Here is a 23,648-nt window from a genome sequence, read left to right as displayed (position 1 = left end):
ACCACCGATGGCAGCCGATTCCACTCACTCACTGGTCTGAGTGAAAAACTTACCCCGACGTCTCCTCTGATGCACCTTTCATGCCAGTTCAAAGGTGCACTTGCATGCACCTTTTCCACAAAAATGCCAAACATGTTCTACACCCCTCACTGTAACATTCTGATATACGCCACACTCCGCTGTCTACCACTCTGATATACGCCACACCCCTTCCTGTAACACTCTGATATATCCCAGACCCCTCAGTGAAGAGCTCTGATATATCCCAGACTCCTCACTGTAACACTCTGATACACCCCACACCCCTCATTGAAAAACTCTGATACACCCCTCACTGTAACACTCTGATACTCCCCACACCCCTCGCTGTAACACACTGATACACCCCACACCCCTCGCTGTAACACACTGATACACCCCACACCCCTCACTGTAACACACTGATACACCCCACACCCCTCACTGTAACACTCTGATACACCCCACACCCCTCACTGTAACACACTGATACACCCCTCACTGTAACACACTGATACACCCCTCACTGTAACACACTGATACACCCCTCACTGTAACACACTGATACACCCCTCACCCCTCACTGTAACACTCTGATACTCCCCACACCCCTCGCTGTAACACTCTGATACACCCCACACCCCTCGCTGTAACACACTCTGATATACCCCACACCCCTCGCTGTAACACTCTGATACACCCCACACCCCTCGCTGTAACACTCTGATACACCCCACACCCCTCGCTGTAACACTCTGATACACCCCACACCCTTCGCTGTAACACTCTGATACACCCCACAACCCTCACTGTAACACTCTGATACACCCCACACCCCTCGCTGTAACACTCTGATACACCCCACACCCCTCGCTGTAACACACTGATACACCCCTCACTGTAACACTCTGATACACCCCACACCCCTCGCTGTAACACTCTGATACACCCCACACCCCTCGCTGTAACACTCTGATACACCCCACACCCCTCACTGTAACACTCTGATACACCCCTCACTGTAACACTCTGATACACCCCTCACTGTAACACTCTGATACACCCCACACTCCTCACTGTAACACTCTGATACACCCCTCACTGTAACACTCTGATACACCCCACACTCCTCACTGTAACACTCTGATACACCCCACACCCCTCACTGTAACACACTGATACACCCCTCACTGTAACACTCTGATACACCCCACACCCCTCACTGTAACACACTGATACACCCCTCACTGTAACACTCTGATACACCCCACACCCCTCGCTGTAACACTCTGATACACCCCTCACTGTAACACTCTGATACACCCCACACCCCTCGCTGTAACACTCTGATATACCCCACACCCCTCACTGTAACACTCTGATACACCCCTCGCTGTAACACTCTGATACACCCCACACCCCTCACTGTAACACACTGATACACCCCACACCCCTCGCTGTAACACTGTGATATTCCCCACACCCCTCGCTGTAACACTCTGATATTCCCCACACCCCTCACTGTAACACTCTGATACTCACCACACCCCTCGCTGTAGAACTTGGTTATATCCCAGATCATAAGAACATAAGAAATAGGAGCAGGAGTAGGCCATCTAGCCCTTCGAGCCTGCCCCGCCATTCAATAAGATCATGGCTGATCTGTCGTGGCTCAGTTCCACTTTCCCGCCCTCTCCCCATAACCCTTAATCCCTTCTCTTATCAAAAACCCATCAACCCGCTTCTTAAAAATATTTAGCGAGGCAGCCTCCACCACTTCAACGGGCAGAGAATTCCAGAGATTCACCACCCTTTGAGTGAAGAAGTTCCTCCTCAACTCCGTTCTAAACCGCCTCCCCTTTATCTTGAGGCTGTGCCCCCTAGTCCTACTGTCTTTTTTGAGCGGGAAGAGTCTCTCCACCTCTATCCTATCCATCCCATTCATCATCTTATACGTCTCAATGAGATCTCCCCTCATTCTTCTAAACTCTAACGAGTACAAGCCTAGTTTATTCAGCCTCTCCTCATAGCTCAATCCCCTCAACTCCGGTATCAGCCTAGTAAACCTCCTCTGCACTCCCTCCAGGGCCAAAATATCCTTGCGCAGGTGCGGCGCCCAAAACTGCACACAGTACTCCAGCTGCGGCCTCACCAATGCCCTATACAGCTGCAGCAAGACCTCCCTACTTTTATATTCAATCCCCCTCGCTATGAAGGCCAGCATCCCATTCGCCTTCCTGACCACCTGCTGCACCTGCAAGCTGGGTTTTTGCGACTCATGCACAAGGACCCCGAGGTCCCTCTGCACCGTCGCCTGCTGCAGTTTTTCGCCACGTAAGTAATAGTCCTTCCTACCATTCTTCCTACCAAAGTGGACCACCTCACACTTGCCAACATTAAATTCCATTTGCCATTTCCTGGCCCATTCGCCCAGCCTATCTAGATCCTTCTGCAGACTCTCCACACCCTCCGCACAATTTGCCGTTCCCCCAATCTTGGTGTCATCAGCAAATTTCGACACCCTGCACTCGGTTCCCTCCTCCAGATCATCCCTCACTGAAGAACTCTGATATACCGTAGACCCCTCACTGTAACATTCTGGTACACCCTACAAAACTCATTGTAACATTGGGTAAGCCATGGACTACAGGTCTCGGGAGTAGAGCCTGTCCTAGATGGGTAAGCCGTGGGGTACAGGTCTCGGGAGTGGAGCCTGTCCTTGATGCTCAGATGGGAAGGGGGTAGAAGAGTACAGGATTAGTGATTGGGAACTGCACAGTTAAGGGGACAGATAGGAGATTCTGTGGGGACAAGTGAGACTCGCGGTTGGTATGTTGCCTCCCAGGTGCCAGGGTCCGTGATGTCTCTGATCGAGTATTCGAGATCCTTAAGGGGGAGTGGAACCAGCCCCAAGTCGTTGTTCACATAGGCACCCATGACGTATGTAGGAAAAGAGATGGGGATGTAAGACAGAAATTCAGGGAGTTAGGGTGGAAGCTTAGGGCTAAAACAGAGTTGTTATCTCTGGTTTGTTACCGTGCCACAGGATAGCGAGGAGAAGAATAGAGAGAGAGAGAGAGCGTTTGAACTCGTGGCTAAAGGGATGGTGCAGGAGGGAGGGTTTCAGATACTTGGACAATTGGGGCTCATTCAGGGATAGGTGGGACCTCTACAAAAGGGATGGTTGACACCTGAACCAGGTGCCAATATCTTGGGGGGAAAATTTACCAATGCTCTTTGGGGGCTTTAAACTGATTCAGAAAGGGCGATGGGAACCTGAATTGTAGCTCCAATGTGCAGGAGGTTGAGAATAGGAAGGTCATGGATAAGGTTTCAAGGTCGCAGCAGTGTACTGGCAGGTGGGAGGGTGGTTTGAAGTGTGTATACTTTAATGCTAGGAGCTTATGAAATAAGGTCATAGAGTCATAGAGGTTTACAGCATGAAAACAGGCCCTTTGGCCCAACTTGTCCATGCTGCCTTTTTTTTAAACCCATAAGCTAATCCCAATTGCCTGCATTTGGCCCATATCCCTCTATACCCATCTTATCCATGTAACTATCTAAATGCTTTTTAAAAGACAAAATTGTACCAGCCTCTAGTACTACCTTTGGCAGCTTGTTCAGACACTCACCACCCTCTGTGTGAAATAATTGCCCTTCTGGCCACTTCTGTATCTCTCAACTTAAACCTATGCCCTCTAGTTTTTGACTCCCCTACCTTTGGGAAAAGATATTGACTACCTAGCTGATCTGTGCCCCTCATTATTTTACAGACCTCTGTAAGATCATGCCTCAGTCTCCTATGCTCCAGAGAAAAAAGGCTCCAGTCTACCCAGCCTCTCCTTATAACTCAATCCATCAAGTCCCAGTAGCATCCTATAAATCGTATCTGCACTCTTTCTAGTTTAATAATATCCTTTCTATAATAGGGTGACCAGAACTGCACACGGTATTCCAAGTGTGGCCTTATCAATGTCTTGTACAACTTCAACAAGATGTCCCAACTCCTGTATTCAACGTTTTGATTGATGAAACCAAGTTGAATTCCTTTTTCACCACTCTGTCCACCTGTGACTTCACTTTCAAGGAGCTATGAACATGTACCCTTAGATCTCGTTGTCCTGAAGCTGTTAAGTCTAACATACAGTGTAGACGGTAAATATCAATTGTATTGGGATATGTTAGAGGGGAACATGCCATATGGAGAGAAGTTGAATTTTTATCCTATATATAAATTATATTTTGGTGGAAAAAAAGTCAATGCCTCAGGGTGCAGAGGAAATTTAGTAGGATGATATCATAGGTATAGGACTTCAGTTATGTGGAGAACTGAGAATGTGAGGCTGCTCTCCTTAGAGCAAAGAAGAATAAATGGATTTTGCTAGAAATGTTCAAAATCATGAAGAGTTTTGATAGAGTAAATAAGGAAAAACTATTACAAAACTGATTAAAATGATGGTGAAGTGGATTCAGTAATAACTTCCAAAAGAATCTTGGATAAATACTTGAAGGAGTAAAAGTTGTTATGGAGAGGGCAAGGGAATGGGACCAACTGGATAGCTCTTTTAAAGAGCCAACACAGGAACAATGAGACAAATAATCTTCAGATTATGATTCTAATGTTGGCTATAACAACCATTCAGTGGAAAAACAGTTCAAGAGAATTCTGGAAATGAGACGATAAAGGCATGACAGCAGATGTTAAGGAAGTGAAAAGAGTGACTTTGATGTCTGAAAGAGGAGGAAATAGGTCACAGATATAATGAATTGAATAATATTATTTGTGAGGCCTGGCCCCTAGTTTGGAAAGTAATTCATCAGACCTGTGAAAAGGCACACTAAATTAGAAAATGAAATAAAGTTCAGAACACATGTCATGGCAACAGCAATTGATCAGGCAATTCATGAGGCTTCTTGGTGAAATTTCATTCATTCATGTCCTCACAACAAAACTATTGTCGATGATTAAGTTTTTCATCTGAATTCATGGCACATTGGTGTAGGAAACAAAGGCAAGGCAAAGCAAAAACATTCATTAGTTAAACTGGATAGAGGTGGATGAACCTCTTTGGTTGTTAAGGTTGTTAAGAAGGCATATGGTGTGTTAGCTTTTATTGGTAGAGGGATTGAATTTCAGAGACATGAAATCATGTTACAACTGTACAAAACTCTGGTGCGGCCACACTTGGAGTATTGCGTACAGTTCTGGTCGCTGCATTATAAGAAAGATGTGGAGGCATTGGAAAGGGTGCAGAGGAGGTTTACCAGGATGTTGCCTGGTACGGTGGGAAGGTCTTATGAGGAAAGGCTGAGGGACTTGAGGTTATTTTCATTGGAGAGAAGAAGGTTACGAGGTGACCTGATTGAAGCATACAAGATGATCAAAGGAATAGATAGGGTGGACAGTGAGAGCCTTTTATCTCGGGTGGTGATGGCTAACACAAGGGGACATAGCTTTAAATTAAGGGGTGATAATTATAGGACGGATGTCAGAGGTAGGTTCTTGACTCAGAGGGTAGTAAGGTCATGGAATGCCTTGCCTGCAGCAGTTGTGGACTCGCCAACTTTAAGGGCATTCAAATGGTCAGTGGATAGGCATATGGATAACATTGGAATAGTTTAGGTTAGAGGGTCATTAGATTGGTTCCACTGGTCGGCGCAACATCAAGGGCTGAAGGGCCTGTACTGCGCTGTAATGTTCTATGAATTTGAAGCATGGGTTGGTACCTGGGGCTTTGATGTTGTGGCCATTTCAGAGACATGGGTAGAGCAGGGACAGGAATGGTTGTTGCAGCTTCCGGGGTTCAGATGTTTCAGTCAGAGCAGAGAAGGTGGTAGAAGAGGAGGAGGCGTGGCATTGTTAGTCAAGGACGGTATTACGGTGGCATAAAGGATATTTGATGTGGACTTGTGTATTGAGGTAGTATGGGCTGAGATTAGAAACAGGAAAGGAGAGGTCACCCTGATGGGAGTTTTTTATGGGCCTCCAAAAAGTTCCAGAGATGTAGAGGAAAGGATTGCAAAGATGATCCTGGATAGGAGCAAAAGTGACAGGGTAGTTGTTATGGGGGACTTCAACTTTACAAATATCGATTGGAAAAGCTATAGTTCGAGTACGTTAGCGGGGGCAGTTTTTGTCCAAAGTGTGCAGGAAGGTTTCATGACACAGTATGTAGATAGGCCAACAAGACGTGAGGCCACATTGGATTTGGTACTGGGTAATGAACCAAACCAGGTGTTAGACTTGGAGGTAGGTGAGCACTTTGGTGATAGTGACCACAATTCGGTTACGTTTACCTTAGTGATGGAAAGGGATAGGCATATACTGAAGGGCAGAAGTTATAGCTGGGGGAAAGGTAATTATGAGGCTATTAGCGAGATTTAGGATACATAGGTTGTAGAAGGAAACTGCAGGGGCTGGGAACATCTTAAATGTGGAGCTTATTCAAGGAGCAGCTACTGCAAGTCCTTGATAAGTATGTATCTGTCAGGCAGGGAGGAAGAGGTCGAGTGAGGGAACCGTGGTGTACTAAGGAAATTGAATCTCTGGTGGAGGAAGAAGGAGACTTATGTAAAGATGAGACGTGAAGGCTCAGTTAGGGCACTGGAGAGTTACAAATTAGCCAGGAAGGAGCTAAAGAGAGAGTTTAGAAGAGGACATGAGAGACTTTGGCAGGTAGGATCAAGGAGAACCTTAAAGCTTTCTATAGGTATGTCAGGAATAAAAGATTGATTAGGGCAAGATTAGGGCCAGTCAGGGACAGTAGTGGGAAGTTGCGCGTGGAGCCTGAAGAGATAGGAGAGGCTCTAAATGAATATTTTTTTGTCAGTATTCACACAGGAAAAAGTCAATGTAGTCGAGGAGAATACTGAGATACAGGCTTTTAGACTAGACGGGATTGAGGTACATAAGGAGGAGGGGTTAGCAATTCTTGAGAGTATGAAAATAGATAAGTCCCCTGGGCCGGATGAGATTTATCCTAGGATTCTTTAGGAGGCTAGGGAGGAGGTTGCAGAGCCTTTGAAACGTAAGAAAAACGAGCAGGAGTAGGCCATCTAGCCCTTCGAGCCTGCCCCGCCACTCAATAAGATCATGGCTGATCTGAAGTGGATCAGTTCCACTTTCCCGCTTTCTCCCCATAACCCTTAATTCCCTTGTCTATCAGAAATGTTAATCTGTTTGGCTTTGATCTTTATGTCATCATTGGCTACAGGTATAGAGCCGGAAAACTGGAGGATAGCAAATATTGTCCCCTTGTTCAAGAAGGGGAGTAGAGACCATCCTGGGAATTATAGACCGGTGAGCCTTACTTCTGTTGTGGGCAAAGTTTTGGAAAGGATTATAAGAGATAGTTTTTGTAATCATCTAGAGAGAAATAATTTGATTAGGGATAATCAACACGGTTTTGTGAAGGGTAGGTCGTGCCTCACAAACCTTATTGAGTTCTTTGAGAAGGTGACCAAAGAGGTGGATAAGGGTAAAGCAGTTGACGTGGTGTATATGGATTTTAGCAAAGCGTTTGATAAGGTTCCCCATGGTAGGCTACTGCAGAAAGTATGGATGCATGGGATTGAGGGTGATTTAGCAGTTTGGATCAGGAATTGGCTAGCTGATACGAGTACACTATTAAGGGCAGAAGTCTGAGTAGTGTTGAGGAGCAGAAGGATCTTGGGGTCCGGGTCCACAGGACTCTTAAATCGGCCTCGCAGGTGGAGGAGGTGGTCAAGAAGGCGTATGGTGTACTGGCCTTCATTAATCGAGGGATTGAGTTTAGGAGTCGGGAGGTAATGCTGGAACTTTATAAGACCCTTGTCAGGCCTCATTTGGAGTATTGTGCGCAGTTCTGGTCGCCTCACTATAGGAAAGATGTAGAAGCTATTGAAAGGGTGCAGAGGAGATTTACAAGGATGTTGCCTGGACTGGGAGGCATGCCTTATGAAGTTAGGTTGAGGGAGCTGGGACTCTTTTCCCTGGAGAGACGAAGGTTGAGAGGCGACCTGATAGAAGTTTACAAAATGTTGAGAGGAATAGATAGGGTGGACTCTCAGAGGCTATTTCCCCGGTTTGAAATGGTCGCTACGAGAGGACACAGATTTAAGGTGCGGGGAGGGAGGTTCAGAAGTGATGTTAGGGGTAAGTTTTTCACTCAGAGGGTGGTGAGTGAATGGAATCGGCTGCCGTCAGTGGTGGTGGAGGCGAACTCGCTGGGGTCTTTTAAAAGACTTCTGGATGAGTATATGGGGTTTAATGAGATTGAGGGTTATAGATAGGTCTGTAGGTTGGTAGGTGATGTGGTCGGCGCAACTTGTGGGCCGAAGGGCCTGTTTGTGCTGTAGTGTTCTATGTTCTATGTTCTATGATAGAAGACAGAGGGTGGTGGTTGATGGGAAATATTCAACCTGGAGTTCAGTTACAAGTGGTGTACCTCAGGGATTTGTTTTGGGGCCACTGCTGTCATTTTTATAAATGACCTAGATGAGGGTGTAGAAGGATGGGTTAGTAAATTTGCTGACGACACCAAAGTCGGAGGAGTTGTAGACAGTGAGGATGGATGTTACAGTTTGCAGAGGGACATCGATAAGCTGCAGAGCTGGGCTGAGAGGCGGCAAATGGAGTTTAATGCAGAAAAGTGTGAGGTGATTCACTTTGGAAAGAGTAACAGGATTACAGAATATAGGGCTAATGGAAGGACTCTTGGTAGTGTTGACGAGCAGAGAGATCTCTGTGTACGTGTGCATAGATCCCTGAAAGTAGGCACCCAGGTTGATAAGGTTGTTAAGAAGGCGTACGGTGTGTTAGCTTTTATTGGTAGAGGGATTGAATTTCAGAGCCGAGAGATCATGTTGCAATTGTACAAAACTCTGATGCGGCCGCACTTGGAGTATTGCGTACAGTTCTGGTCGCTGCATTATAAGAAAGATGTGGAGGCATTGGAAAGGGTGTGGAGGAGATTTACCAGGATGTTGCCTGGTATGGTGGGAAGGTCTTATGAGGAAAGGCTGAGGGACTTGAGGTTGTTTTCATTAGAGAGAAGAAGGTTAAGAGGTGACCTAATTGAGGCATACAAGATGATCAGAGGATTAGATAGGGTGGGCAGTGAAAGCCTTTTTCCTCGGATGGTGATGGCTAATACGAGGGGAAGTAGCTTTAAATTGAGGGGTGGTAATTATAGGATGGATGTCAGAGGTGGGTTCTTTACTCAGAGGGTAGTAAGGTCATGGAATGCCCTGCCTGCAGCAGTTGTGGACTCGCCAACTTTAAGGGCATTCAAATGGTCAGTGGATAGGCATATGGATAACATTGGAATAGTTTAGGTTAGAGGGTCATTAGATTGGTTCCACTGGTCGGCGCAACTTCGAGGGCTGAAGGGCCTGTACTGTGCTGGAATGTTCTGTGTTCTAGTTCTGGACTCCCCTACTGTTAGAACATAGAACATAGAACACTACAGCACAAACAGGCCCTTCGGCCCACAAGTTGCGCCGACCACATCACCTACCAACCTACAGGCCTATCTATAACCCTCAATCTCATTAAACCCCATATACTCATCCAGAAGTCTTTTAAAAGACCCCAGCGAGTTCGCCTCCACCACCACATGTTGGGAACATGTTTTCTGAATCTACTCTGTCTAACCATGTTAGAATTTTTTTAAGTTTCTATGAGATTCCCTCTCACTCTTCTAAACTCCAGAGAATATAATTCTAGCCGACTTAATCTCTCCTCATACACCCAACACCCCTCACTGTAACACTCTGATGTACCCCACATCCCTCAGTAATATTCTAATATACCCCACACCCCTCACTGTAATACTGTCATATACCCCACACCCCTCACTGTAACATTCTGATATACCCCACACCCTTCAATAATATTCTAATACACCCCACACCCCTCACTGTAACATTCTGATATACCCCAGACCTCTCACTGTAATACTGTGATAAATCCCACACACCTCAATCTGACACTCTGATGTACCCTGTGGCCCTCAATATAATATACTGATGTTCCCCATACCCCAGGTGCCTGAAAATATTAGGGTTAGTGTGAATAGTACAATTATCATTTAATAAATTGTTTGCTTTGTTTGTTCTCAGCTCATGCGTTGCCCATGTTCCGGGAGCCCAGGCAGAAGAGTACCAGGAAACAGTTGGAGAAAGATCGTCTTGACCCTGTTAAATCTCACAAACCAGAACCCCCTGTATCTGGACCAGGTATCGTCCTCTTCGTATCTGTCTCATGACAGCAAGCTACATCCAATATCAATTGTGTTAACTAAGGAGTATTGCAGGACCTGGGAGCTACTGGGTAAACTTAAGTTTGACTGTTACCTTGGAGGGTTTAAGTCAATTGCATCAAGGTTCCTGGGGATAAAAGGGCAATAATTCGGGATGGGTTTTGGGAATATGATGTGCCTTTGACCTGCCGACCTTGCCTTTCTTACAGGACGTGGTGGACGTGTTGGGACTCATGGTGGGACACTATCATCATTTATTGTGAAGAACATAGCTCTGGATAAAACAGACGATAGCAACCCGCGTGAAGCTATCTTACGTCATGCAAAAGAAGCCGAACAGAACCCATACTGGGTGGCACCAGCCTATGTGAAGTGAGTCTGATTAGTGAAAAATCAGAGTCTCAGATTGGCGGGAGCTCAGGTTTGAGGTTCATAAGGAAAGAGAAGCAATTGAGCCATCTTACTCTTTTGTACTTTCCATCTAAAGTAGTGGTGGGAGACAGAGGGTGGCGATAGATGTCTGCTTTAGTGACTGGAGGCCAGTGACCAGCGGTGTACCACTGGGATCTGTGCTGGGCCACTTATTGTTCGTCATTTGTATAAATGACGTAGATGACTATGTAGGATCAGTCAGCTTGCTGATGAAACAAAGATTGGCTGGCTGGTTAACAGTGAGATTGAATGTCTTAGGTTACAAGAAGATATGGAAAAGATGGTCAAATGTGCAGATAAGTGGCAGATGGAATTTAACCCTGAAAAGTGTGAGATGATGCACTTTGGAAGGAGTAATTTGACAAGGAAATATATTGTGAAAGGTCTGACACTGGGAAATTCTGAAGAACAAAGGGGCCTTGATGTGTTTGCCCATACATCTCTGAAGATGGAAAGTCAGGTTAATATGGTGGTGAAAAAGGCATATGGCACACTCACTTTTATCAATCAGGGTATAGATTACAAAAGCAGAGGGGTCATGATGGAGTTGTATAGAACTTTAGTGAGGCCATAGCTGGAGTACTGTGTGCAGTTCTGGTCACCACATTATAGGAAGGATGTGAACACACTGGAGGGGTTGCAGAGAAGATTCACCAGGATGCTGCGTGGGATGGAACATTTAAATTACGAAGAGAGCTTGTAGGCTTGGATTGTTTTCGTTGGAGCAGAGAAGACTGAGAGGCGACCTGATTGAGGTGCTCAAGATTATGAGGAGCGTGGACAGGGTGGATAAGGAGCAGCTGTTCCCCTTAGTTGAAGGGTCAGTTATGAGGGGACACAAGTAAGGGGTGGAAGGTTAGAACATAGAACACCACAGCACAAACAGGCCCTACAGCCCACAAGTTGCACCGATCACATCTATACCTAACAAGCCATAGAACTATCTGTAACCCCCAATCCCATTAAATCCCATATACTCATCCAGAAGTCTTTTAAAAGACCCCAGCGAATTCGCCTCCACCACCACTGACGGCAGCCGATTCCATTCACTCACCACCCTCTGAGTGAAAAACTTACCCCTGACATCTCCTCTGTACTTTCCTCCCCGCACCTTAAACCTGTGTCCTCTCGTAGCGACCATTTCAACCCGGGGAAATAGCCTCTGAGAATCCACCCTATCTATTCCTCTCAACATCTTATAAACCTCTATCAGGTCGCCTCTCAACCTTCATCTCTCCAGGGAGAGGAGACCTAGTTCCCTCAACCTATCTTCATAAGGCATGCCTCCCAATCCAGGCAACATCCTTGTAAATCTCCTCTGCACCCTCTCAATAGCTTCCATGTCCTTCCTGTAGTGAGGCGACCAGAACTGCGCACAGTACTCCAAGTGGGGTCAGACAAGGTTCTTATAAAGTTGCAGCATTACCTCCTGACTCCTAAACAAGGTTTTGGAGGGATTTGAGGAAAAACTTTTTGACTCAGTGATGACAGCCTGGAACGTGCTGCCTGGGAAGGTGGTGAGGCAGGATGCCCCACATCATTTAAAAAATACCTGGATGAGTGCTTGGCATGCCATAACATTCAAGGCAATGGGCCAAGAACTGGCAGGTGGGATGAGATGGGCAGGTCAGGGCATTTAATGCGTTGACGCAGACTTGATGGGCTGAAGGGCCTCTTCTGCACGGCAGTATTCTGTGATTCTCTGATCTCAGTAAAAGTCTCACAACACCAGGTTAAAGTCCATCAGGTTTATTTCGTCGTAAACGCCACTAGCTTTCGGAACGCTGTTCTTCTTCAGGTGATTGGAGATTTCTGATCGCAAACAGGGCATATAAAGGCGCACACAGTTTACAGAATACTGATTAGAATGTGAGCCTTTGCAGCTAACCTACTATTCAAGTCTTAAAGGTGCAGACAATGTGTGTGGAAATAGCATTAAGCATAGGTTAAAGAGATGTGTATTGTCTCCAGACAAGACAGTAAGTGAGATTTTGCAAGTTCAGGCAAGTCATGGGGGTTACAGATAGTGTGACATGAACCCAAGATCCCGGTTGAGGCCATCCTCGTGTGTGGAACTTGGCCATCAGTTTCTGCTCAGCGACCGTGCGCTGTCATACGTCGTGAAGGCTGCCTTGGAGAACGCTTACCCAAAGATCAATGCCCGTGACCGCTGAAGTGTTCGCCAACAGGACGGGAACAGTCTTCCCTGGTTATTGTCGAGCGGTGTTCATTCATCTGTTGTTGTAGCGTCTGCATGGTCTCCCCAGTGTACCATGCCTCGGGACATCCTTTCCTGCAGTGTATCAGGTAGACAATGTTGGCCAAGTTGCAAGAGTATGTGCCGTGTACCTGGTGGATGGTGTTCCCACGTGAGATGATGGCATCCATGTTGATGATCCAACATGTCTTGCAGAGGTTGCTGTGGCAGGGTTGTCTAGTGTTGTGGTCACTGTTCTCCTGAAGACTGTGTAGTTTGCTGCGGACAATGGTCTGTTTGAGGTTGTGCGTTTATTTGAAGGCGAGAAGTGGGGGTATGAGGATGGCCTTGGTGAGATGTTCGTCTTCATCAATGACATGTTGAAGACTCCGGAGAAGATATCATCACTTCCCCAGAGCGGAGAAGCTGTGAACGATGAAGGGTACTCTGTCCACAGTGTCCCATGTTTGTCTTCTGAGGAGGTCAATGTGGTTTTTGGCTGTGGCATGTCGGAACTGTCGATCGATGAGTCGAGTGCCATATCCTGTTCTTATGAGGGCATCTTTCAGCATCTGGAAGTGTCTGTCACGATCCTCCTCATCTGAGCAAATCCTGTGTATACGGAGGGCTTGTCCATAGGGAATGGCTTCTTTAACATGTTTAGGGTGGAAGCTGGAGAAGTGGAGCATTGTGAGATTGTCTGTGGGCTTGCGGTACAGTGAGGTGCTGAGGTGACCGTCCATAATAGAGATGTGTGTGTCCAAGAATGCAACTGATTCTGGAGAATGGTCTAGGTGAGTCTGATGGTGGGATGGAACTGGTTGATGTCATCATATAGTTGTTTCAGTGATTGTTTACCATGAGTCCAAAGGAAGAAAATGTCATCAATGTATCTAGTGTATAGCATCGGTTGAAGGTCCTGTGTGGTGAAGAAGTCTTGTTAGAGCCTGTGCGTGAAGGTGTTGGCATTTTGAGGTGCGAATTTGGTCTCCACGGCTGTTCCGTGTGTTTGGATGAAAAACTGGTTGTTGAAGGTGAAGACATTGTAGTCCAGGATGAAGCGGATGAGTTGTAAAATTGCATCTGGAAACTGGCAGTTGTCGGTGTTGAGTACTGAGGCAGTTGCAGCAATGTCATCGTCATGGGGGATGTTGGTGTAGAGTGCCGAGATATCCATTGTGATGAGGAGTGCTCCTGGTTCAACTGCTCCATGTGTGCTGAGTTTCTGTAGGAAGTCCATAGTGTCATGACAAAAGCTGGGCGTTCTTTGTACAATGGGTTTCAGGATGCCCTCGACGTAGCCAGAGAGGTTCTCACAGAGTCCCGTTCCCGATACAATGGGACGGCCGGGTGTGTTTGCATTGTGTATCTTTGGGACGCAGTACAGATCCCCAACGTGGGGAGTATGTGGGATGAGAGCACAGAGGGTGCTCTGAAGGTCTGGATCAAAGGTCTTGATCAGAGTGTTGAGTTGACGGGTGTGTTCTTTGGTTGGATCTCTGGGTAACTGCGGGAGTGTTTCCCGTTGTTCAGTTGTTGGTACACCTCTTTGCAGTAATCCGTAGCAAACTATCCAGTCTTCAGGAGAACAGTGACCACAACACCACACAACCCTGCCACAGCAACCTCTGCAAGACATGCCGAATCATCGACACCGATGCCATCATCTCACATGAGAACACCATCCTCCAGGTACTCAGCACATACTCCTGCAACTCAGCCAATGTTGTCTACCTGATAAACTGCAGGAAAGGATGTCCCAAGGCATGGTACGTTGGGGAGACCATGCAGACGCTATGATAACGGATGAATGAACACCGCTCGACAATAACCAGGCAAGACTGTTCCATTCTTGTTGGCGAACACTTCAGTGGTCATGGGCATTTAGCCTCTGATCTTTGGGTAAACATTCTCCAAGACAGCCTTCACAACACACGACAGCGCAGAGTCGCTGAGCAGAAACTGATTGCCAAGTTCCGCCCACGAGGACAGTCTCAACCAGGATCTTGAGATCATGTCACACTATCTGTAACCCCCATGACTTGCCTGAACTTGCAACATCTCACTTACTGTCCTTTCCGGAGACAATACACATCTCTTTAACCTGTGCTTAATACTATCTCCACTCACATTGTCTGCATCTTTAAGACTTGAATAGCAGATTAGCTGCAAAGACTCACATTCTAATCAGTATTCTGTAAACTGTGCGTGCCTTTACATGGCCTGTTTGCGATCAGAACTCTCCCCTCACATGACGAAGAACAGCGTTCCGAAAGCTAGTGGCGTTTACTACGAAATAAACCTGATGGACTTTAACCTGGTGTTGTGAGACTTCTTGCTGTGTTTACCCCAGTCCAACGCCGGCATCTCCACATCATTCTCTGATCTCCCATGAAATAAACTTCAAAAGGCCTGAATACCTTTACCTCTCACACACAATGCCCCATTATTAATAGTCGTTTGATAGTACGGGACTTGACTATGACTGAAAAAGAGAGATGCTTTCAAAGCTTTTTGTCTTGCATTCATAGCATAGGCTTACAAAAATACTAACTGTAAAAAGAATAACAATTTATACTACACGGAACCTCCTGTTAAGCATGACAGCAACTGTTCAGAAGCAAGTTACAAAAAAGCTTGTTGGACTTGTGTAAGAATAACGAGCTATCGGGTGGTATATATTACAGGATTTACTTTCACAGCTCACTGTGTCCGCATATGTATGAGGTGTTCAAAACATAGAAAAATAATGTCCTTTTATTTTTTGTCTTATCTAACCATAGCTGGTTCTACATGGTATGAATTAACCAAATAATTAGGTGAGTTATTATAACTGGGTTTGAGCAGGTTTTCCACAAAGAACATGGAGGATTCCATAATCTCACTGAAGCCCACTACAGGACTTTCAATGCTGCATCAATATGCTTGTTTGACATTGCTAACCTATTCACCTATGTACGGGTCAAGGAACTCATAGAAAATAGAACCATAGAAAACTACAGCTCAGAAACAGGCCCTTTGGCCCTTCTTGTCCGTGCCCAACCATTTTTTGCCTAGTCTCACTGACCTGCACTTGGACCATATCCCTCCACACCCCTCTCATCCATGTACCCGTCCATGTTTTTCTTAAAAGTTAAAAGTGACCCCGCATTTACCACTTTATCGGGCAGCTCATTTTCAATTCCATTTGCCATTTTTCTAGTTGGTCCAAATCCCTCTGCAAGCTTTGAAATCCTTCCTCACAATCCACACCTCCAATCTTTGTATCATCAAATTTGCTGATCCAATTTACCACATTATCATCCAGATCATTGATGTAGATGACAAACAACAATGGACCCAATACCGATCCCTGTGGCACCCCACTCATCACAGTCCCCCATTCAGGGAAGCAATCCTCCACAACCACTCTCTGGCTTCTTCCATTCAGCCAGTGTCTAATCCAATTTACTTACCTCCCCATGTATACCTAGCGACTGAACCTTCCTAACTAACCTCGCATGAGGGACCTTGTCAAAGGCCTTGCTGAAATCCAGGTAGATAACATCCACCGCCTTCCCTTCATCCACTTTCCTGGTAACCTTCTAGAAGATTGGTCAAACACGACCTACCACGCACAAAGCTATGTTGACTCTCCCGAATAAGTCCTTGTCTACCTAAATATTTGTTGATCCTATCCCTTATCACACCTCCCAATAACTTGCCCACCACTGACGTCAAACTTACTGGCCTGTAATTTCCTGTATTTTTTTTTTGGAACCATTTTTTAAACAACAGAACAACATGAGCCACCCTCCAATCATCCGGCATCTCCCCCGTGCATACTGACATTTTAAATATGTCTGCCAGGGCTTTTGGAAGGTCTAATACAGATAGGAAATACACAGTAAATGGCAGAATCCTTAAGAGTATTGATAGGCGAAGGGATCTGGGTGTACAGGTACACAGGTCACTGAAAGTGGCAATGCAGATGGAGAAGGTAGTCAAGAAGGCATACGGCATGCTTGCTTTCATCAGCCGGGGTATTGACTTTAAAAACTGGCAAGTCATTTTGCAGCTTTATGGAACTTGAGATTGCACTTAGAATGTAGTGTTCAATTCTCATTGCCACATTACCAGTAGGATGTGGAGGCTTTGGAGAGGGTAGAGAAAACATTTACCATATGTTGCCTGGTATGGAGGGCATTAGCTATGATGAGAGGTTGGGGAAACTTGGTTTGTTCTCACTGGAGCGACGGAGGTTGAAGGGAGACCTGATAGAAATCTACAAGTTTGTGAGAGGCATGGACGGAGTGGATAGTCAGAAGCTTTTTTCCAGGGTGGAAGAGTCAATTACTAGGGGCCGTAGGTTTAAGATGCGAGGGGCAAGGTTTAAAGGAGATGTACGAGGCAGATCTTTTACACAGAGAGTAGTGGGTGCCTGGAACTCGTTGCCGGGGGCGGTAGTGGAAGCGGATACAGTAGTGACTTTTAAGGGGTGTCTTGACAAGTACATGAATAGGATGGGAATAGAGGGATATGGTTCCTGGAAGGGTAGAGGGTTTTGGTTAAGTCGGGCAGCATGGTCGGTACAGGTTTGGAGGGCTGAAGGGCCTGTTCCTGTGCTGTAATTTTCTTTGATCTTTGTATGGTCAAATTGCCATGGGATCCCGCTGTAAAGAAATCGAGAGCTTTGTGGATAAGGCGGGGAAATGGAGTTGAAGATTATCATTATCAGATCAGTTATGAGCTCATTGAATGGTGGAGCATATATATATAAAAAGGAAGAGGCTGTACTGTGTGCAGTTTTGGGCGCCGCACCTGCGCAAAGATATTTTGGCCTTGGAGGGAGTGCAGAGGAGGTTTACTAGACTGATTCCGGAGTTGAGGGGGTTGAGCTATGAGGAGAGGCTGAATAAACTGGGCTTGTACTCGTTAGAGTTTAGAAGAATGAGGGGAGATCTCATTGAGACGTATAAGATGATGAATGGGATGGATAGGATAGAGGTGGAGAGACTCTTCCCGCTCAAAAAAGACAGTAGGACTAGGGGGCACAGCCTCAAGATAAAAGGGGGGCGGTTTAGAACGGAGTTGAGGAGGAACTTCTTCACTCAAAGGGTGGTGAATCTCTGGAATTCTCTGCCCGTTGAAGTGGTGGAGGCTGCCTCACTAAATATTTTTAAGACGTGGGTTGATGGGTTTTTGATAAGAGAGGGGATTAAGGGTTATGGGGAGAAAGCGGGAAAGTGGAACTGAGCAGTGACAGATCAGCCATGATCTTATTGAATGGCGGGGCAGGCTCGAAGGGCTAGATGGCCTACTCCTGCTCCTATTTCTTATGTTCTTATGAGCAGACTCAGCTGGCCAAATAGCCTACTTCTGCTCCCAAGTCTTATGGGGTTACTCTTAGGAAGACGGGACTATCGAATGAGGAGTGAGTGAATTTCTTGAGGAAGTAACAAAGAGGATTGATGAGATTAAAGCCTATGATAAGGTCCCACGTGGCAGAAGAGTTACAAAAACAGTATCTGCATGGCACATATTGCTGTCACTTTGCATCGGTGGTGGATGGGGTACGCAGTGTTTAAATGCTGGTCCAGTTCTGTTTCTGGTCAGTGAAGATTGTATACATTTCCCCTAATTGTAAAACCTAAAATACAGGAACAGATTCAATAGGGTCTTTTAAGATACTTTTGGATAAGTACATGGTACTTAGTAAGATAGAGGGTTATAGGTATGCCTGGTAGGTAGAGACATGTTCGACACAACTTGTGGGCTGAAGGGCCTGTTTGTGCTGTAGTTTTTCTATGTTTCTATGAGTCTCAGGATAAGGACCAATTATTTCAGACTGAGATGAGAAATGCCCTCACCTAGAGGGTTTTGAATCTTTGGAATTCCCTGCAGTGGATTTCATTATTTTATATTACAAAGATCCTTGGTTCCTGAGGAATCAAGGGTTATGGGGTGTATGCAATAAGGTAGTTTTTGAGTCAAAGATCAGCCACAATCATATTGAATGGTGGAACATGCTCAAGAAGAAAATTGTCTCGTATGGCTCCTTTTATTGATGTCAGGGGTAGGTTTTTCACTCAGAGGGTGGTGAGTGAGTGGAATCGGCTGCCATCGGTGGTGGTAGAGGCGAACTCACTGGCATCTTTTAAGAGACTACTGGATGAGTACATGGGATTTAATGGGATTGAGGGTTATAAATAGGCCTGGTAGATATGGATACGATCGGCGCAACCTGTGGGCCAAAGGGCCTGTTTGTGCTGTAGTGTTTTATGTTGTGTTCAGTTTCAAGCATTTTTTCTGGCAGAATGTTCTGGACCTCTAGTGTTCTGACTTATTTTACCATATGCACCGCTGTTGCCTTCTCACCCTCTGTGTCCCGCTTGTTTTCTGTGACTCCCATAATCCTTTGCCAACCCACCTACCTCTGAAAATGGCCTTCACTTTCTCACTTTTGATTTCAGGACCCAGCCACATGCAGTGTTTGCAACAGCAGAGTTGGAGGAAGAGGTGGAGGATGATGAGCCCGAATGGAAGAAACGCAGACTTTGAGCAGCATATGGATCATGGATTGTTGATCAGCTTTAGGGCCTGTGGCCGTGCGCTGGTTTCTTATCTCCTTTACATGTTTCTGTGGTTGGATGAGCAGAGGAACTAGTTGGGGGTAAGGATTGGGAGGGGTTAATTGAGAGGGGTGGGTAGGAAAGGGGCAGATGAGAGAATTAATGTTTGTGAAGGAATGAGTATGGGATTATGGGGCAGGATGGAGAACTGGGAGGCAAGTGGGAGAGAGATGACTTGGTCTATTTTTTGACAGCTGATGTCTTGCCGTGAAATTTTATTTCTTACGCCTGGTATTTTATTCCCTGTCTTGTGTGAATAAAATCTAATGAAAGATGTTTCGGCTATTAGTTTACTGATTTTTTTTTTTTATTATTCATTCATGGGACATGGTGTTACTGGCTGGCCAGCATTTATTGCCATCCCTCGTTGCCCTTGAATTGAGTGCTTGCCAGGCTATTTTCATAGAATTCTATTTCTCTGGTTCTGTGAATTCAAATTGCACCACCTGCCATGGTAGAATTTCTCCTTGTGTAACGATCAGTTAAGGTCCACCTCCCAAATCATTTACTCCAATAATCTCAATGCTTTCTTGTCTAATTTAATCAAAAACTCAGGTTTAGAAAGTCAAGGTCTGTTTCTGAAGATAAATAGGCAGCTGAGATCAAAGAAGGCCACTCAACCTTACTACTGTGTCAAATATCAAGTTCACGTCTTTGTTAAAATGATGTCAAAGAATTGATTGGAATATGTTAGTGCTCAGTCACCAACAAATTTTACAACCTGGTGATGTGAGTGAGAGGATGAAAATAAGAGAGTAACAAAGGAAAGATTAGGGCCCATAAAAGGAAACAAAAACCTGTGTGGAGATAAGATGTGGGTTTTTGATGAATACTTTGTGTATGTCTTCAAAAAAAGAGGGGGACCACACAGACATTGTAGACAAGGAGGAGGAATATGAAGTATTGGATATTATAAACATAGGGAGAAGGGAAGTATTAATTGGATTAGTATCCTTGAACAAAAAACAGAAAATGCTGCAGGTTTGACAGCATCTGTGGAGAGAGAATAGAGCCAGCATTTCGTGTCAGGATGATCCTTCATCAGAGCTCTGAAGGGTCCTCTATTCTCTCTCCACAGATGCTGTCAGACTGACTGAGCTTTTTGAGCATTTTCTGTTTTTGTTTTCAGAATCCACAGTACCTTGTCTTTACCTTGAAATTGATACATCATGAAGGCAGGATGAAATTAATCCCAGACTGTTAAAAGAAATAAGGGAAGAAATTGCAGAGGTTCTGACCATAACTTCCAATCCTCTCAATGTGGGTGTGGTGCTGGAGGATTGGAGGTCTGCTCATGTTGTACCTTTGTTTAAAAAAAGAGCGAGGAACAGACTGACAGTTGGTCTAACCTCAGCTGTGGGCAAACTATTGGAATCAATACTGAGGGACTGGATAAAATGTCACTTAGGCAGGTTTTATCAAGGACAGTCAGCATGGGTTTGTTACAGTAAGGCTGTTTCTGATTCATGTGTATTTTTTGGTTAAGGACCGAAGGGGGCTGGTGAGCGTAGTGTAGTTCATGATTCATAAAGAATCATAGAGTCCCTACAGTGCAGAAGGAGCCCATTCAGCCCCTAAGTCTGCACTGACTCTTTGATGGAATATCTTTCCCAGGCCCCTTCACCGCCCTATTCCTGGATCTTCATGTAATTACCATGGCCAATACTCCTAACCTGTACATCTTTGGACTGTGGGAGGAAACACCTTTTGCTTACCTGTGCCAAAATCAAATGTAACACTTAGGATCTAAGCTAACTTCACAAAAAACCTTAGCGTTTCTGGCCTGGGTTTTAACACGACATATTTTCTCAAATTCATGTGTGTTCAGGGTCATCCAGAAGGGTCACTTTATCCCTGTCCTCTTTCTTGTTAACTGGCCTTAGTTCCTCTGTCAGGCAGTCCAACTCCACCTTTGTTGCAAAATGGTACGCTCAAAATTCTTTCCAGGGTCTCCAATTTTTAGATTTGCTTCTTTTAATGCATCTCTGGCACTGACTTGTGGATTTTCAATTATGACACAATCCTTAATTCTGAAACTGTTAGAAAGCCTTTGTACATTTTCCTCTCTCTCCCAGGAGACTATCTTGAGGAAGTAAATTGGATAATCTCAAACTGTGAAAGATATGTTAAAGACAAAGAACAATACAGCACAGGACCAAGCCCTTCGGCCCTCCAAGCCTGCACTGATCATGTGTTCCTAACTTGACCATCCGTTTATATCCCTTTATTTCCAGTCTGTTCATGTGGCTATCTAGATAAGTCTTGCATGATCCTAGTGTGTCTACCTCAACCACCTTGCTTCATAGTGCATTCCAGGCCCCACCATCCTCTGTGTAAAACACATCCCCTGAATGTCTGTATTGAACCTTGCCCCCCCTTACCTTGAACTTGTGACCCCCTCGTATTTGTTATTTCTAACCTGGGAAAAAGCTTGGTCACTGTTCACCAACTGTTCACTCTATCTATGCCCTTCATAATTTCGTAAACTTCTATTAGGTCGCCCCTCAACCTCCTCCTTTCTAGGGAGAACAACCCTAGTTTACTCAATCTCACCTCATAGCTGAGACTCTCCATACCAGGCAGCATCCTGGTAAACTTTTTCTGCATTCTCTCCAAAGCCTCTATTTCCTTCTGATAGTGTGGCAACTAGAACCGGACGCAGTATTCCAAACGTGGCCTAACCAACGTTCTATATAACTGCAACATCATATGCCAACTTTTATACTCTATGCCCTGTCCAATAAAGGCAAGGGTGCCATATGCCGCCTTCACCACCTTCTCCATCTGTGCTGCCACCTTTAAGGATCCATGGACTTGCACACCTGGATCCCTCCATGTGTCAATACTCCTGATGGTCCTGCCATTTATTGTCTCGCTCCCCCCTGCATTAGATCTACCAAAATGCATCACTTCACATTTATCTGGATCAAATTCCATCTGCCATTTCTCTGCCTAATTTTCCAGCCTATCAATATCCTGCTGTATTCTCTGACAATGTTCATCACTATCAGCAACTCCAGCAATCTTTGTGTCATCCACAAACTTTTTAATCAGACCAAGTACATCATCTTTAAAATCATTTATATATATCACCAGCAGCAGAGGTCCCAGTACAGAGCCCTGCGGAATATCACTCGTCACAGACCTCCAATCAGAAAAAGACTACTCCACTGCTACCCTCTGTCTTCTATGGCCAAGCCAGTTCACCTTTGATCCTGTGAGATTTAACCTTTTACACCAGCCTGCCATGAGGACCTTATCAAATGCTTTACTGAAATTCATGTAGATGACATCCACGGCTCTTCCCTCGTCAATCATTTTTGCCACCTCCTCAAAAAACTCAATTTGTGAGGCATAACCTCCCTTGTACAAAAACCATGTTATCTATTGCTAATGAGACTATTCTGTTCTAAATGTGTATAGGAAGGTATATTTTTCTGTCCCAATGTAGTTTATTAATTCCTTTGTTTGTTCTGGATCTTACATAGAAGATAACTGTACTCTTCCCCACAGGAAGAGGTCATTTGGCCCTTTGAGGCTGCTCCATCATTTATCATGGGTGATCATTGTCACTTTCTGCATATATAGAGCATAGAACAGTACAGCACAGTACAGGCCCTTCTGCCCTTGATGTTGTGCCGATACCAAGATCAAGCTATCCCACTCCCTATCATTCTGGTGTGCTCCATGTGCCTATCCAATAACTGCTTGAAAGTTCTTGAAGTATCCAACTCCACTATCACAGCAGGCAGTCCATTCCACACCCCAACCATTCTCTTAGTAAAGAACCTACCTTGGACATCCCTCCTATATCTCCCACCATGAACCTCATAATTATGCCCCCTTGTAACAGCTACATCCACCCAAGGAAATAGTTTCTGCACGTCCACTGTATCTATCCCCCTCATCATCTTATAAACCTCTATTAAGTCACTTTACATCCTCTTCTGCTCTAAAGAGAAAAGCCCCAACTCCCTTAACCTTTCCTCATAAGGCCTACCCTCCAAACCAGGCAGCATCCTGGTAAATCTCTGCACTCTCTCCAATGCTTCCACATCCTTCTTATAGTGAGGTGACCAGAACTGCACACAATATTCCAAATGTGGTCTCACCAAAATCCTGTACAGTTGCAGCATAACCCCACGGCTC

The 23,648-nt window shown here is 45.3% G+C and overlaps 1 protein-coding gene across 5 annotated transcripts in view; it reads left to right on the top strand.

Moving 5' to 3' along the window:
- wdr70 (WD repeat domain 70) overlaps positions 1-19,775 on the top strand; it is a 190,032-nt gene extending 170,257 nt beyond the window's left edge. For all 5 annotated transcript variants that reach the window (XM_080183355.1, XM_080183359.1, XM_080183358.1 and 2 more), the window contains exons 16-18: positions 10,120-10,236; positions 10,469-10,631; positions 19,341-19,775. In XM_080183355.1, coding sequence (XP_080039481.1) covers positions 10,120-10,236; positions 10,469-10,631; positions 19,341-19,428 — 368 coding nt within the window. In that variant the 3' untranslated portion in view covers positions 19,429-19,775. The remainder of the gene's footprint in view (positions 1-10,119; positions 10,237-10,468; positions 10,632-19,340) is intronic.
- The last annotated feature ends 3,873 nt before the right edge of the window (positions 19,776-23,648 follow it).

Source organism: Carcharhinus amblyrhynchos, unplaced genomic scaffold (genome assembly GCF_965287045.1).
Source record: "Carcharhinus amblyrhynchos unplaced genomic scaffold, sCarAmb.v2.hapA chromosome_265, whole genome shotgun sequence".
Lineage (NCBI taxonomy): Eukaryota > Metazoa > Chordata > Chondrichthyes > Carcharhiniformes > Carcharhinidae > Carcharhinus > Carcharhinus amblyrhynchos.
Note: the sequence above shows the minus strand (reverse complement) of the source record. Positions and strands in the feature narration are given on the sequence as shown.